Consider the following 16,093-nt stretch of genomic DNA (forward strand, 5'->3'; position numbering starts at 1 on the left):
TTTAACAAATGCCACCCAGGCCTGGCCTGGTTCTCTTTGGCGCCCGGTAGCTGGCTTTGCTTATTCTGTGTCTAGAACAATATTTGCAGCAGTCTTGCTGCCTGGGGCCAGTTGGGGTACAGTGGTCCCGCTCTGTAGCCAAGGAAGCTCGTGTCCATCCTCCTCTTCCTCCAGTGGCTCCTCTAGCAGCCCCTGTTCCTCTGCCTCGGCTCCCTCTGCCCGACCGGGCATTGTCCACCCCCACTCCCTCCTCCACAGCATGGCCTGCACGGTAGGTGCTTGGGAACTTGGTGAGTGCTCGACTTCATGCGGGCTCTATGCAGATCTGTGCTGACTACCACAGGGCATCCCAAGGAGCCACTGAGCCAGCCTCACCCTTGGGGTGGCTCCCTGCCTGCACACCCACCTCGTGGGGGCAGCTAAGCTGAGCAGCTAGCCACTCCTTCCACAAAATTCTGTGCCCTGAAAAGAGAAGGCCTCTCGGAGGAGGCAATTTTTTTTTAAGATTTTTTAAAATTTATTAATGAGAGATAGAGAGAGGCAGGCTCCATGCAGGGAGCGCGACATAGGACTCAATCCCGGGTCTCCAGGATCACGCCCTGGGCTGAAGGCGGGCGCCAAACCACTGACCCACCCAGGCGTCCCAAGAGGAGGCAAGTTTTGAGTTGACCTGAAGAGAACACAGGTTAGATCTTTTGCTTCTTCTTGGCCTTTTTCTTTTTCCTTTCCTTTCTTTTCCTTTTCCTTTTCCTTTTCTTTTCTTTTCTTTTTTCTTTTCTTTCCTTTTCTTTCCTTTCCTTTCCTTTCCTTTCCTTTCCTTTCCTTTCCTTTCCTTTCCTCTCCTCTCCTCTCCTCTCCTCTCCTCTCCTCTCCTCTCCTCTCCTCTCCTCTCCTCTCCTCTCCTCTCCTCTTCCCTTTTCCTTTTCCTTTCCTTTTCCTTTCCTTTTCCTTTCCTTTTCCTTTCCTTTTCCTTTTCCTTTTCCTTTTCCTTTTTCTTTTCCTTTTCCTTTTTTTCTTTTTCTTTTTCTTTTTCTTTTTCTTTTTCTTTTTCTTTTTCTTTTTCTTTTTCTTTTTCTTTTTCTTTTTTAGCTGATCCCAAAAGTCCTGTAACAAAAGGCTTTCAAGTGGAAACCCCTTTACTGTGCCCTGAGGAGGAAGCTGTCACGGGCTAGGACCGAGGCTCTAGTGGAGGACCTGTCATCCCTCCCGGGGCCTGAGCTGACTGGCCGGTGCCCTCCGCGCCCCCTGGCCTGGCCTCAGTGTCCCCACCGGCGCTGAGGGCGTCGCCCGCTGTGGGAGCTGGCTGTGCCACCCCATTGCTCCGGGGAGCAGCCCTCCGTCACGGTGTGGAGCTGCTGTACCGCCTCCTGTCCTCGGGATCGCCCTGGGTGCGCCTTCTGGAAGGCCGCCTGCGTTGCGCCCCGTCCCGCTGCAAGCCGCTGAAGAACACCTCCTGCCTCAGTGTCCCTGCCGTCCTGCCCGGGCTTCCCTTGTCCCCCACGCTACCCGTTTTCTCTGTGGCTGCACTTTCCACCTCAGAGAACAAGAGGGGTGCAAGGTGGGCACTCAGAAGTGCCTCAGGGACACCAAGGAAGCACTTGATGAGGAAAGGCCTGAGCAATGCAGCCGCGGACCCTGCTCGCGTCCGGGTGAGGACGAGGGGGCGCGGGGTGAGGGGGCAGCCTGCGGAGTCCCGGGGACCGTTGCCGCGGGCCGGGCTGCCGAGGGCATGTTCAGGAAGGGATTTCCGGGCTACTCGGAGGCGGAAAATTTGAGACTGTAAGCGCCTCAACAGCTGTGTGCTCTGTGCTGTCTGGGCCGCTGCCTGGAGCGCGGCTACGGGATGAATACAAGTGCGTGATGGAAGAGGCTGTCCTGGGGCTCAGAACAGGCTTATTCATCCCTCGCTCCCCCACCTGCTCCCTGCCCGGCTCCCCTGAGACTTCTCTGGGACTTGATGTTGTCAAAACTCATATACATCCCAGTGTCATCTGGCCCTGTTGTCGGCAAGGCCCCAGACATCAGGGGGAAAGAGGGAATTCTCGCTTTTTTCCCTAAGTGAGGGAATCGATGGGGGAGGGGGGCCCGGATCCGCCCAAACCTTCCTGGGAAGCAGCTGGGGCCTGGAATGCACACACGGACACACGGACGGACGGACGGCTAGGGATCCCTGGTGTCCCATCCCCCAGGGCATTTGAGGTCATCCGCTTCAGTGCCTTCTGCTTTGGAGGCTGGGCCGGGGGCTAACCAGGTAGAGCTGGTGCTGTGGGTGGAGGGACTCTCCCAAGATGATGGAGATCTTGGGTCCAAACTGTGGACACCCGCGAGACCCCTGTGACAGAGCCTGGGCTCGGAGTCTGGGCCTGGATTTGGAAAAACCATAAGAAGAGCATAGAAGGAGTAGGAAATTACACCTGACACAGAAGTGACAGCACCACGTATGCTTCCCTCTGGAAGAGGAGCCAAATCTGGGAGGTGATGACGACCCAGGGCTATAGGTAAATGAGCCAAATAGGTTCATAAGACAGCAAATGAGGTAGATGCAAAGAGCAAAGGAGGTAGATGGTCTGGTAGATAGTCAGGGCTCTCCAACACGGGGTATAGTGGAACCTCACCTCCTTTCATCTGGACCACATACTTCTTTTGATGTAGCCTCTGTTAGTCTCAGCTAACTAAGCAGCCAGCTCACATTGTCTAGTCTCAAGAAGTGTATGACTCTTATTTCACAGAATATACTGTCAGGCCGGTTCTCCTTGTCCTGCCAGCTGGATTTATCTCCAAGGCTTAAAAACAGGACTTTATAGGAAACCCTGACGGGACCCATCTTACTGCACTATGCCAAATTTCCTAGAGTGTGCAGATCATTTGGGTTTCTTTTTTTTTTTTTTTTTAAGATTTTATTTATTTATTCATGATAGACATAGAGAGTGAGACAGAGGGAGAAGCAGGCTCCATGCCGGGAACCTGACTCGGGACTCGATCCCGGGACTCCAGGACCATGCCCTGGGCCAAAGGCAGGCACTAAACCACTGAGCCACCCAGGGATCCCCTCATTTGGGTTTCTAATTCCAAACTGGGTGTCATCTATCATTTCTGGCTTATGCTTCTTACGTATTTGGAAACATCATAGCAGACACGTTAAAACATACAACCTCCTTCGTTTGACGTAATGAAGGTGTGACGGTGAGTTGAGTTGTGCTGTACTACACTTGGCTTCCTGACATAATGCCCTTTTTCTAGGGCAGATATTTAAAACGTAAATGTATTAACTTTAATTTTGCTGCCTTCTTTCAAGTAAGTTTACCAGCAAACCAGCCAATAAATTTACCCCAACCTCCAGCGCATTTTAAGGATCCAGGAAGATTTATAATGCAGAGCCGTGTGCCTGGAGCGCTGCGTGGCTGCAACAGGCCTGTCATTTGCGCCCCCTCTTTCCAGGTCAGCCACATCAGCATCCTGCCTGAACTTCCTGTCTCTGGGCTCCCTGTCCTCAACCGCGTGCGTGCCTTTTATACGTGCCTTCCAGACTCATCATCCTGAAATACCATTCTTTTTTGTTCCATTCTTTCTTGACAGTCTGGGTTGGAGCTGGAAGCAGGCCAGGCCCGCCTGGGCCTTTCCATCACTAGCTCCCAGCCCCGGAGTGACCTAAGGTCCCTGTGCCCTAATGCAGGCCATCCCTGACATCAGGCCAGGGCCTCCATCGGCCGTTGGGCCCACCACACTGCCTGCTCCAGGCCCCCGGCCTCTCCCAGCCTGGGAATGGGAAGATCTTCAATAATACCATCCTGGGCCCCCAACAGAGGCTTTCCAACAGTAGACACTGTTTCCGAGGCTGCTCATGTTTCTCTCCAAAGACTTACATCTCCTATAGTCTCAATCTTTTCATGGGATTATCCCCTAAGGCCTCCGCTTTGACTTTCTGTTGGTCTCCCAAAGGAGAGAGAGAGACTGGTCTCCTCGTTGTTAAAGGCAGAGGGACGGGTTCAGGGACGTGCAGGTAGCCATCCCCGGGACGGAGGACTGGATGGTGCTAGGACGTGGCTGGTGTAGCAGGTCGGAGGGCTGGTGAGCCTCAGACTGGGTGGCAATGTGGTCATATCCTGGAAGATAAATTCAATAACTTCAAATAATTAATATAATCCAATCTTTAATTGTATTTTTTTTAACATTTATTTATTTGAGAGATCGAGAGAGAGAGAGAGAGAGAGAGAGAGACAAAGTGCCTACAAGCAGGTGGGGGGGGGGGAGAGGGAGAGAATCTCAGACAGACTCTCCTCCGCTGAGTGCAGAGCCTGACATGGGGCTTGATCCCAGGACCCTGAGAGTATGACCTGAGCGGAAATCAAGAGCCAGAGGCTTAACTGACTGAGCCACCCAGGTACCCCTAACCATTAAAATTATTTTAAAATAAAAAAGAATAAATTACTAGTAATAATAGTGGCCCATCAGTGTGTCCCCATGGCATTTGAGCCCCCTTACTCTGAGTTCCCATTACTGTGAGTTCTCCCCATACTCGCATGAACCGGTAGGCTTGGAGGAGATACTGCAGGTGTCCGGGCCACACAGGCTGGGACGACAGCCCGGTCCATCTGTGTGTCAGATCCCTGTCCTCGTTTCCCCAGGCAACCACCTTCTCACCCCGCAGCAGGGATTCACCGATTGCTGGAGAAGTGCAGCATTTCACTGTCACGCTGCCTAGGCCTTGCGCAGTGCCGAATGGTTTTCATTACTGCGGTGCAAGGATTAAAAATCTGTTTTAGGGACACCTGGGCAGCTCAGTGGTTGAGCATCAGCCTTCAGCGCAGGTCGTGATCCCAGGGTCCTGAATCTAGTCCTGCATCGGGATCCCCGCGGGGAGCCTGCTTCTCCCTCTGCCTATGTCTCTGCCTCTCTCTCAGTGTCTCTTATGAATGAATAAAATATTTTTTTAAATCTGTTTTAATAGCCCCAAGGACAGATCCTGCCACATTATTTTTTATTTTAGTATTTTTCTGTTTCTTCTTTTGTGTTTACTTTTCCAGATAAACTTTAGTTAATCATTCTGGCAAGTTCCCCCCAAATCCCATTGGTGCTTTAATTGAGATCATACAACACTTTCGGGTTATTTTAGGGGACAGCTGACATCTTTGAGTTATCGAGGACTGCAGCCCAAACATAAAATAGGTCTCTCCATTTATTTCCAGTTTCTGTTATGTCCTTTCTTGTGATTCACGTTTTTTCTCTCACAAGCCTCACACATTTCCTGATGTGTTTATCCTCAAGTATTTTATCTTTTTTGTTGTTATCATGAAAGGAATCCTACCTTCCATTGTATTTCCCAACTTGTTATATGTCTACAGGGAAGCTGTTGATTTGTTGATGACCAGTAATTTTCTGCCTCACTGAATTCTTATTTCTCTCCAAGGTTCTCTTTTGGTTCTCCTGGGTGTTATAGGTATACAAGCAAACCATCTGCAGAAAATGACAACTTTGCCTTCTTCCTTTTATCTAATTGTTTGGCTAGTACTCCAGAACAGTGATAAGTGGTGGTGGTGGTGGTGGTGGTGGTGGTGGGATGGTATAATTTTTAATAACTAAATGGTTCGTGACCAAGTAATTATATCATAATTTAATTAACTGCTCACTATTATATACATTTAGGTTATTTCCAACTTTTCCCTCTTATAAGTAACAATGCAGTCGAATGCTTTTGCACCTGCTGGTCTTTTTATTTATATCAGCATGATAGATCGGTAGGAGTAAAAATAATAGGTCAAGGAGTATGAACTGTTTCTGAAATTGCTGATACTCAGTGCCAAACTGATTTTCCAGAAAGGGTTTCTCTAATTAATTAAACATGTATATGTGAAAGCTTCAAATAGTGGCTGGTGCCTTGCAGAATCTCAGGATTGGGGCACCATTTCCTCAGAGAGGATGTATTATTAAGTGAGCTTGGTGGTCAGTCTTGTCGGGAGAGTGTTTTCTAGTCAACTCAGACCTGGTTCAGAACAAGAGATTGTGGCATCATAAGGGGCTAGTGCTGAGGCCAAGTCTTGGGGTCCCCTGAGCTGCAGTCCAGCAGAGCCTGTGTTTACCTTCTTCTGAGAATCCCCTCTGCTGGGGACTGTGGTAAACTACGCTACCATTGGGCATGTGTCCAGGATTGTCCTGACTGGTCTTGCCCAGGCCCGAGAAGCCACTCGTCTGTGGCAGGGGTCATTGGGTGGCTCTCTCCCTCTGTGCTGTCTCACTCTTCCTCTCCTGGCTCTGCAGAGGGGCCAGCTGCTGGGCTGGTCTTGTTCTTCCCTCGTAGCCCTCGTCTTTCCTTGCATAAAGGAAACAGGGTGGTATGGGCTTAATTGTGTTCCCCTAATATTCTCATGTTGAAGTCCTAACCCCCAGAATCTCAGAACATGACCTTATTTGGAAATGAGATACAGTAAGATGTGGTAAGATGACATCACTAGTGTGGGTTCTAATCTAATATGACGGAGATCCTTATAAAAAGGGAAATAGAGACACAGACACTGAGGGAAGGTCACATGAACAGGAAGGCAGAGATTGGGGCGCATATCTCCAACCCGAGAACCACCAAAGACTGCCAGCAAACCACCAGAAGCTAGGGGAGAGGCCTAGAACAGATGTGAGGCCCTCACAGCCCCTGAAGGAACCCACCCTGGTGACATTCTGATCTTGGACTCGTGGCCTCCAGAACTGTGAGACCATAAATTTCTGTTGCTTAAGCCCCTCTAGTCTGTGGCACTGTATTAGGGCAGACAGAGCAGTCGAACTCATAGGGCAAAGGCTCCTCTGCTCAACCAACGTGAAGCAAAGGCCTCTGTGCTCAGAAAGATGGGTCAAGATGGCTTCCACAGGTGAGGCCAAGGGTGAAGAGGGGCATGGGAGGAGCACAGCCTGTAGAGTGAGCATTCGGGATCCCAGGACTTAGCAGCCCTGGTGTGGGCCTAGAGCCTAGAAAGAGAGACGAGGATGGCCTGGGTGCCCAGGGAGCTAACCACATGGCGGCTCCCTGGGGAATGTTTGTTGCACAAACCCAACAGAGTCCTTGGTCAGAGGCCTCCGCTCTCCAGGCCCAAGCCCTGTAGCTATCCCACTAGTGTTGGATGACCACACAGGGGATGTCACTGCAAGGAGGCAGAGGACTGGCTTCTCGTGAAGCCTACAACTCTGCAGGTGTAGACAGACAGGTGGAGGTTGTCACGGGTGAATGATACGGTCCCTAAAACCTGCTATCCAGACCTTCCAAGGCTGGCAGTAGAGGGGGGCCCTGTGGAGAAGGGTGGGGGACCTCAGAGCATAGCTGCTTGGGGACTGCCACAGCCCCCAGCAGGCTGGCCCAAGCTCTGTAGCAGCCCGCCCTTCCCTTCCTCCCTCACCACTGCAGACACCCAGGCTGGGTCACTGGGGGAAACCCAACTAAAGACTTGGTGAAACAGACCTTGCCAGACCAGAGGCCGGGGACCTTGTTTCCATGGCAACGCCGCATCTTCAGCTTGGGGGAGGCCACCCCGAGACCCCTGCCCAGAATCTCATTCTGCAGCTGGGCAGAGACTTTGGAGTCCAGCCCAGCCAGCTCTGCCACAACTGGTTCCATAATCGTGGCTGAGCTCCTCAACCTCTCTGAACCTCTGTCTTCTCATCTGTAAAATGGAGATAGATCCCACCTGTCACAATTCTCCTGAGGACTAAGTAATATAACAGATACATACTGCCCAGCACGGCACTGGCACATAGAAGTGACCACTGCAGGGGAGCTCTTATCATTACCTGCATATTACTCCCCAAATGATGGACACCTAGGTTCTGTCCACCTTACAAATATTTTTCCTTTCCCTTAAGCTGAGCAGCAGACCGCTCACAACACGAGAGGCATCAATGATGCACACTTATCTTAAATTAATCATAATAGGTTCTGCACTATTCATTTCCACTCACTAGCCCTTGCTCACCAGAGACATTTTAGGATTTCCCGAAAGCATTTTCAGGGATGCTTGTAAATTCATTCTGCTTTGTTACAGGCAATACTCCCACTCCAGGCTCTTTCCTCCGTGAATGCTTCTCCAGCCACACGTTCAGAGCCTCCCCAGGGCAGTGGAGGCCTTCACGATCCCCATATAAATGAACTGAAATCCTAATAGTTTGTTCGTTTGTTCATGCTTTCATTGATTCACTCCTTCCTTCATCAAAGAGCAGGAATTACTTAGGTGAGAAAGGTGTATCCAGGAAGAAAGAGCAAGAAGTCACAGTTATAAAAGGGCTCTGGGTGTGGGGGCTGCTCAGCTTGGCTGGGGTTAGAGGGGAGGATGGTAGTGATTGATTAAATATTTACTGACCATGTCCTAGGTACCAGGTCCTGTGCAAAATGCTGATAAGACAGTGAACAGGGGAGCCAGGGAGCCTGCCTTGGAACTTTGAACTCAGCAGGAGACATGTCACAGCCAATTACAGAAGTTATCCTGTGGTTGCTGTGGTGTTGGGGTGGCACACAGGGGAAGCAGAGGGTGCTGGGAGAGTGCTTGAGGGGGCTCCGGTCTGCCTTTGGGGGGGGTGTCAGAAAAGGCCAATCTCGGGGACCTCTTAAGTTTAGAGGGGAATTAACGAGTCAAGTGTCTGTTCCACGGTGGGAGTGAAGAAAAAGGTATTCCAGGCAGAAGGAGGAGCATATGCAAAGGCCCTGAGGAGAGAAGGAGGCTGGTATAATTTAGGAGCTGCATTCACAAGTTGCATGCATGGAGCAAGGCAAAAAACAAGGCTGAAGGGACACGTGGGGTCCCACAAAGGTTAAAGGGAGCAAGCAGGAAGTAAAGCTTTGTGTAGATAAGACTTTCAGGTTAGGATAATTTGGGGAGTGAGGAGATTTACAAAGTCACAAACAGGGGTCAAGGGCAGGTGACCAAGTGGCACCCTTGAGATGCCTTATGTTCCATGCGACTGCCGGAGGAAAGCAGCGCCAGGGAGGAGAACGCTGCCCGGCAGGACTCCCCAAGCCTCAGGGCCGCCAGGCATCCTGCCTGTGGGTGAGAGGCCGCGCCTCTGCCTCCACCTCCCACCTGGGCTCCAAGGGCCTTCTAGGCCCTTTCTTCCTACCGTCCCTGAATCCTAGAGGTGCAGTCACCGCCATGCGCAGCCTGCCCTTTGTCCAGCATCTCTATTCGCAGGCCTTAAAAAAGGATTTCCTGCAGCCTAAGCTAGCCGTGGTAACTTAGAGGACACGAAATGGCTCCGAAGTGGCCATGCCGGGCCTGTGTGCTGCAGAGAGGTGTCTGTGCATCTCGGTTTTCCAAGAACCGGAGATCAGACCCAACAACCAGCTCCAGCAGGATTTAGACATTGTCACCTGTCCCAAATGTGCATCCTCGGGAGCCAGCAGCCGCCAGCGACCCGGAGCCACGGCCCCTCTGAGGCATCGACGAGGCTGAGCCGGCCTGCCCTTCCAGGACGCAGTTAGTTCTACAGGGAGAGCTGAGAACGGTGCCGTGGGGTGGCCACAGGCCGGTCACACAAGGCCCAGAGCAAGTCTGCTGGGTCTTATCACCGAGCCACTTGGGGTCAAGCAGAGTGTGGGCACAGCAGAGCCTGCTTGTCACCCGAGGGGCACAGCCACAGGGGAACAGCACGTTTGATTGGCATCCTCAGCTCCATGCCACCTTGGCCCTGAGGATGAATGGAAAGACTCAGGGCCCCGAAAGGAACCCAGCTTCTGTTTTGAAGTTTAGCAAAAGATCTTAGACGCTATTTTCGATTCCTCTACACCTTCCTAGCATGTCCAACGGCCTGCTCCTCTGCCTCCCCCTCCCTTCACCGGTAGAAGCAGCAGCGAGAGTGGGCAGCGGGGCCGGAGCAGGCATGCGGGTGTGGACCCTCAGTGGGGACCGCCGTCCCCACCCCGGTGGCCAAGCCCAACAAAGTCACAGGCAGGGGACCAACAGTGGCTGTTTTCTTTTCGAACTGAATCCTTGAAATGGATTCCATGATGTTTAGGGTGGCTGGCTTCAGGTGGGGGCCTAACATCCTTCCACAGGGTGCGCGTAGATTAGATCGTTGGGGTTCACCAGAAGCCTGTACAGGGTTAGATGTTAATTACATGTCAGTAAAACTGGAAAACAATTTTAAAGAGGAAGGCATAATGCATTTTAGAAAAATTCCCACCCAAACTAAAAGTAGGGTGGTACTTAAAGGGATATTTGAGGGCAGCCCGGGTGGCTCAGCGGTTTAGCACCACCTTCAGCCCAGAGCGTGATCCTGGAGGCCCGGGATCAAGTCCCACATCGGGCTCCCTGCATGGAGCCTGCTTCTCCCTCTGCCTGTGTCTCTGCCTCTCTCTCTCTCTCTCTCTCTCTCTCTCTCTCGAATAAATAAATAAAATCTTAAAAAAAAAAAAAGGATAATTGATCAGAAAAATTCACTGATGTTGAAAAAGCTCTTTCCCTGTTTCAGATCAATGAGGTGTCAGTGAAATAATGCCAGCATTAAATAATAAAGGCACCCCCGGAAGGGTGTGATTAATTATCTAATGAGGGTGCAAGCAATGAGTGCTGTCAGCTTGTGGAAAGGCATGGCCCCTGGGGGGCAGAGCTACAGAGGGATGGACCTCTGGGAGGAGGACCTTGTGCAGGGCTGGCACATAGTAGGAATGGGCTCAAGGGAGAGGGCCAGAGAGGCGTTTCAGGCAGGCGGGATGGCAGGAGCAGAGGCAGGGAGGCTGGAAAGCACTGGAGTCTGCAGGCGGGAAGTTTGTGGGTGGGTTCCTTGAGGGGAGCCTGCTGGGGCCAGACTGTGACCCGGACACAGCGCAGACATCTCCCGGTGGCTGCTGCTGACCGGTCCACAGAAGCTTCTTTGAGGGCCTCCCAGGCATGCCCCTGAGGATGCCCGGTGCACGGCTAATGGCTGGCGTTGTTTTTGGCAGCTTGGGGTCGGGAAGTGCGTGGGAGGAGATGGCCTGGTGGGGCTGAGAGCCTGCCAGGCCTCATGGTCTGCACACAGGTGGCCAGTGTCAGGCGGGCAGTGGTGTCTGTGGACCTCACTGCCCAGATGGGCAGGGCCTCCCATCACAAGTGAGCCTTTGTGGCCCGGGTTTACGAAACCAGCCAAATATTTTCCCTTGTCACTTTATGAGGTGCTAGCTCTGCCCATTCAAGCTGGGAAAAATAAAGCATCACATAATTTGCTCCATTAGAGTTGAGGAGGTTTGAAGTTAAGGGAATTCTGCACCCCTGGGAAGGCCTGTCAGCCCGAGGGGGAGGGGTGTTCCCAGGACCCCACCTCTGGAGGGGATGTGGGCACCATCCAAGTCAGCTGCAGGTTTTGCAGACGGAGAGAATGAGGCCATGAGCCTGGAAAATCAGCCCCAGAGATGGCGTTAGATGAAGAGAGCCAGTTCCCTGAGAATCTTCTTTTAGCTCCGTACTTTAAGGGACTGTTTATCCCCTTATTCACAGGCGAGGCCAGGGAGGGCACAGAGACATTCTCCTGCAGAATTTGCCCACAAGGCACAGAGGTTTCCAGAAGGGTTTCAGAGCCGAGGTACCTGGTGGGAGGGAACGTTGTGCAGTGAGGTTAAAAAGCATCAGCCTTAAGTAGTGAGCGAGTGGGGAGCCACTGCCACACCATGATTTCTAGCTTCCCGGTGAGTTCTTATATTCCCTACAAGGCCTCCTTTCTTACTGACCATGGCCTATGATTTTATTGGTAGACCTACTTCCCTTTTTGCCTCTAGTAATGAGTGTCATTGGGTACTTGCTATTCTCCGCCAAGCACTTCATTAGGTTCCACGTCCTTTCCTTCAAGGAGGTTCACTGAAACCCTACTCTATACAGGCCCCTGAGAATGCAGCGATGAAACTCTCCTTTACAAGTGGCTTATTTAGGGCAGCCCCGGTGGCACAGCGGTTTAGCACCGCCTGCGGCCCGGGGTTTGATCCTGGGGACCCTGGATTGAGTCCCACATCAGGCTCCCTGCATGGAGCCTGCTTCTCCCTCTGCCTGTGCCTCTGCCTCTCTCTCTCTGTGTCTCTATGAATAAATAAATAAAATCTTTTTTAAAAAAGTGGCTTATTTATAGTAGCAACGAACCCATTGCTACAGATGAATAAGTTGAGCTCATAGAGAAATGACCTGCCAAAGACATGAAGCTACTCTATCTATGGCAGAGCTGCATTTTTTTTTAAAGATTTATTTATTTATTCATGAGAGACACAGAGAGAGAGAGAGATGCAGGCAGAGGGAGGAGCAGGCTCCATGCAAGGAGCCCAATGTGGAACTCGATCCTGGTTCTCTAGGATCGCGCCCCAGACTGAAGGTGGCGCTAAACCACTGAGGCACTGGGGCTGCCCGCAGAGCTACATTTTAAAGCCAGGCCGGGGACAGCCCAGGTGGCTCAGGGGTTTAGCACCTGCCTTCAGCCCAGGGCATGATCCTGGAGTCCCGGGATCGAGTCCCACGTCGGGCTCCTGCATGGAGCCTGCTTCTCCCTCTGCCTGTGTGTGTGTGTCTCTCTCTGTCTCTCATGAATAAATAAATAAAATCTCAAAAAAAAAAAAAAAAAAAAAAGCCAGGCCTGTCTGACCTCAATGCCTGGCTTCTCTCTTCTCACTGGCCAGGTTAGAAAGAGGCAAATAATTAGTAGAGAAGAGACAATGTAGGTAGCCCCAGTTATAATTCTTTGGTTTGCCTTCGGAGTTATACTCAAATTAATCATAGTTTTGTATGCTAATTACCTTTAAAGATGAATAAAGATCTATTTTCTTGAAAGCAAACCCATGATGGCCACTGACCTCAATTCCACCAGATATGCGGTGACTCCGCATCGCCACCTGGTGGCCGAGCTCTCACATAGCAGAGGAGGGAGAGTGAGAAGAGCAAAGACTTAGCTAGACAGCAGCTGTGGGTCAGTGGAAGGGACACCATGGCTCAGGGGTCCTGGCCTGTGACCTGCCCTGGCCTGGCCACGTGGGCACTGAGTCAGCCACTTCAGCTCTCTGGGACCAGCAGATCCTTGATTGTGCAGTGCCTGGTGGACTGGTATCCCTGGAGATCCTTCTAACTTGTACATTCCCTGACTCTCTTGTCTTTCTAACGTTGCATTGAACTTGAGGGAAGAAGGCTCGAGTGGATCTTGAGGCACCAGTGGAAAAACTAGTGTCAGGCAAGGAGAGCTTTCCAGAGCTCTCCTCTAAGTGTGTGGTGTGCCCCACCATGAGTTTCTTACCTCTCTAGAATCTTCTCTGACTCCAGGACTCTTAAGGTCCTTTCTCACCCCCTGCCTTTCTTCACTGGACTGGAGATCCTTTTCCACCCATGATGGTGTCTCCATCAGGAATTCCCTCCAATCATAATCCAAGAACTCAAGTCCAGGGGGTTAGAGAAGGCCTAACCCAGGAAGGGTGGTTTATTAGTTGTATTCTCTTATAAGGAACAGCAAATCTGACCCAAAGTACCTTATGTTAGTAAACGGAATGTGTATGGTTTTATCACTGACTAGTACTTGGATAAATCTGGCTTCAGCTTCACCTACATCCAGGGTTCAAACACCAGTGCCAGAATCAGGTTTCCCTCTCTCTACTTCCTAGCTCTTCTTCCTTTGCGCCTAGTGGTGCCTTCGAGGTATTTCGTGGGGCTTTAGGTTCTCATACTACACGAAATGACACCATCTAAATAAGGTACAGTGATTCCCCACTGATCCCTAGATCTCCCATCCCACAGATCACCACTCTCAAGCCCCTTCTACACACGCATTCTGGAGGCCCCATGATTAGGGTCTTCCTTCTCGAGTCCCAGGATGACTGCAAGGAGCCACTGGGGCCACCTTTTGGCTCCTTCTCTTGCAGAGCCAGCATGTTTGTATCCACCTTGCCTGGCGCAAGTCCTGGAATGCATACTAATTGGCCTTGCTTACATCATATGCCCACTCACGAACCAATCACTGTGATCACTGTGATCACTGGGTTGGAATGTGCTGACTGGCTGAGCCCTAGTCAGTCTCCCCTGGGGGAGCTGGGATGGGGCAAAGTCTTGGGAACGCACGGTCTTCAAGGGAATCTGAAGAGGAGAGAAAAGATGCTGGAGGCAAGCCTACCAAAAATCCATTAGTAACGAACATAAGGATTAATTGAATGAAAGTTTATAAATGATTGATCATTCGAATGAATCAGAGTGAAAATCAAGCGTATCCTTCTGATAACTTCGCTTGGTTGCCTCTGGCGTTTCATTCAATAGCAGCTGGATTCTTTGCTCCCCACGCTGCCTTCCACAGGGGGCAGTCTGGGTGAAGACACATTTTTTTTTTCCTGATTTTATCTCTTTATTCATGAGAGACACAGAGGAGAGAGAAAGAGAGAGAGAGACACAGGCAGAGGGAGAAGCAGGCTCCATGCAGGGAGCCTGACGTGGGACCCGATCCCGGGTCTCCAGGATCAGGCCCTGGGCTGAAGGCGGCGCTAAACCGCTGAGCCACCCGGGCTGCCCCTGAAGACACATTTCAATGATGACTTCAATCAGAGACCTGGAGAAATGAAGGTATTTCTTTAGATTTCTGGGTTTACCCACAGGAGTGTGTCTTGCATGTGATATCCTCCTGTAACTATTGGGACAGCCTTACATCCCCTCCTCTGGTCTCTGATGTTTGCTCAGAGATCTTATTTGTCTAGAGTGGGTTTCACTCACGGTGCTGCCCTTCCTGGACTGATGTTTAAAATTCCAGACAGAGACTTCAAATGGACAGAGCCTCAGGGACCCTGATCCAAGCCCCCGTGCTGTGGATGGGGACCAGTGAGAGTCAGGGGTTTGCCAAGGCCACTCAACCAGTTAAGTTGCAGAGCCAAGACCCTCTACCTGGCAGCCCCTTTCTGTGGCTCATTACCATGGGATTCCTCAGTAGGCAGGCAGGAAGGCAGCGGAGGTGAAGGCCCAGATGACACCTTTGCCTTGAATAGTCCACAAAATCATTTTTCTTTAGTCAGGCGAAAGAGTGGGGCAGGCCCCTCGCTGTGTGTGTTGCAGGGTTCATCTATTGTGATTATTTCTGGCTGCGGGGCATCCCTTCCTAATTGTATTTTGCTCAGACTAATGTTAAAAATTAACTTTCCCAGCACATTCAAATGAGGCCAAGGGAGGGGGTGGAGTGAAAGCAGAGACTTGATTTTCAGCAAATAAACCCCAGGGAATCATCTGGAATGGATGCCCTGTGTGCATTTGATCCCTCAGAGATGCAAAGCCTTGTACTGAGCAGCACTCTGTGCTAGGGCCTGGGATAACACTCTGAAACCAGACACAGACCCAGCCTCAAAAAGCTCCTGGTTTATTGGAGCAGCCACACAGATCCTGATAATTCGGTGAGATAAGATTAATCAAGTGCTCTAGGAAGTGCAGTGATGAGAGTGACAGATGCTTGGGGAAGCGGTGGCATCTAGGAAGTGCTCACAAAGGAGGGATATCAGAGTTGAGATTTAAAGATGTTACTATGGCACGGTTGGTTGGAATGCAAGCGTGTGCAGCCACTCTAGAAAACCGTGTGGAGGTTCCTCAAGAAGTTAAAAATAGAGCTACCCTCGGCCCAGCAATTGCACTACTGGATTTTTACCCCAAAGATACAGATGTAGTGAAAAGCCGGGACACCTGCACCCCAATGTTCATAGCAGCAGTGTCCACAATAGCTAAACTGTGGAAGGAGCCACGATGCCCTTTGACAGATGAATGGATAAAGAAGATGTGGTCTCTATATACAACGGACTATTACTCAGCCATATACCGGAGGGTATTATGCTGAGTGAAATAAGTCAGTCGAAGAAAGACAATTATCATGTGGTTTCACTCCTATGTGGTATATAAGAAATAGTGAAAGGGACCATAAGGGAAGGGGGAGGAAACTGAATGGAGAAAAATTAGAGAGGAAGACAAACCATGAGAGACTCCTAACTCTGGGAAATAAACAAAGGGTTGCAGAAGGGAAAGTGGGTGGGGGATGGGGTAACTGGGTGATGGGCATTAAGGAGGGCATGTGATGAGATGAGCACTGGGTGTTATACTATATGTTGGCAAATTGAATTTAAATAAAATATTTTTTAAAGTATATTTTAGTATGTGTGCTGCCG

The 16,093-nt window shown here is 50.8% G+C and overlaps 1 protein-coding gene across 4 annotated transcripts in view; it reads left to right on the forward strand.

The window, feature by feature from the left end:
* SPSB4 (splA/ryanodine receptor domain and SOCS box containing 4) overlaps nucleotides 1–16,093 on the forward strand; it is an 80,388-nt gene that overhangs the window by 42,383 nt on the left and 21,912 nt on the right. The window contains exon 4 of one of the 4 annotated variants that reach the window (XM_035704918.2): nucleotides 8,022–8,134. The exons of 2 other annotated variants lie outside the window; for them this stretch is intronic. In XM_035704918.2, the coding sequence (XP_035560811.1) occupies nucleotides 8,022–8,125 (104 nt within the window). In that variant the 3' untranslated portion in view covers nucleotides 8,126–8,134. Of the gene's footprint in view, nucleotides 1–8,021; nucleotides 8,135–16,093 lie in introns of those variants that run through there. One more of the 4 variants, XM_049100150.1, reaches the window with a different exon arrangement.

The sequence above is a fragment of the Canis lupus genome, chromosome 23 (assembly GCF_003254725.2).
Source record: "Canis lupus dingo isolate Sandy chromosome 23, ASM325472v2, whole genome shotgun sequence".
Taxonomy (NCBI): domain Eukaryota; kingdom Metazoa; phylum Chordata; class Mammalia; order Carnivora; family Canidae; genus Canis; species Canis lupus.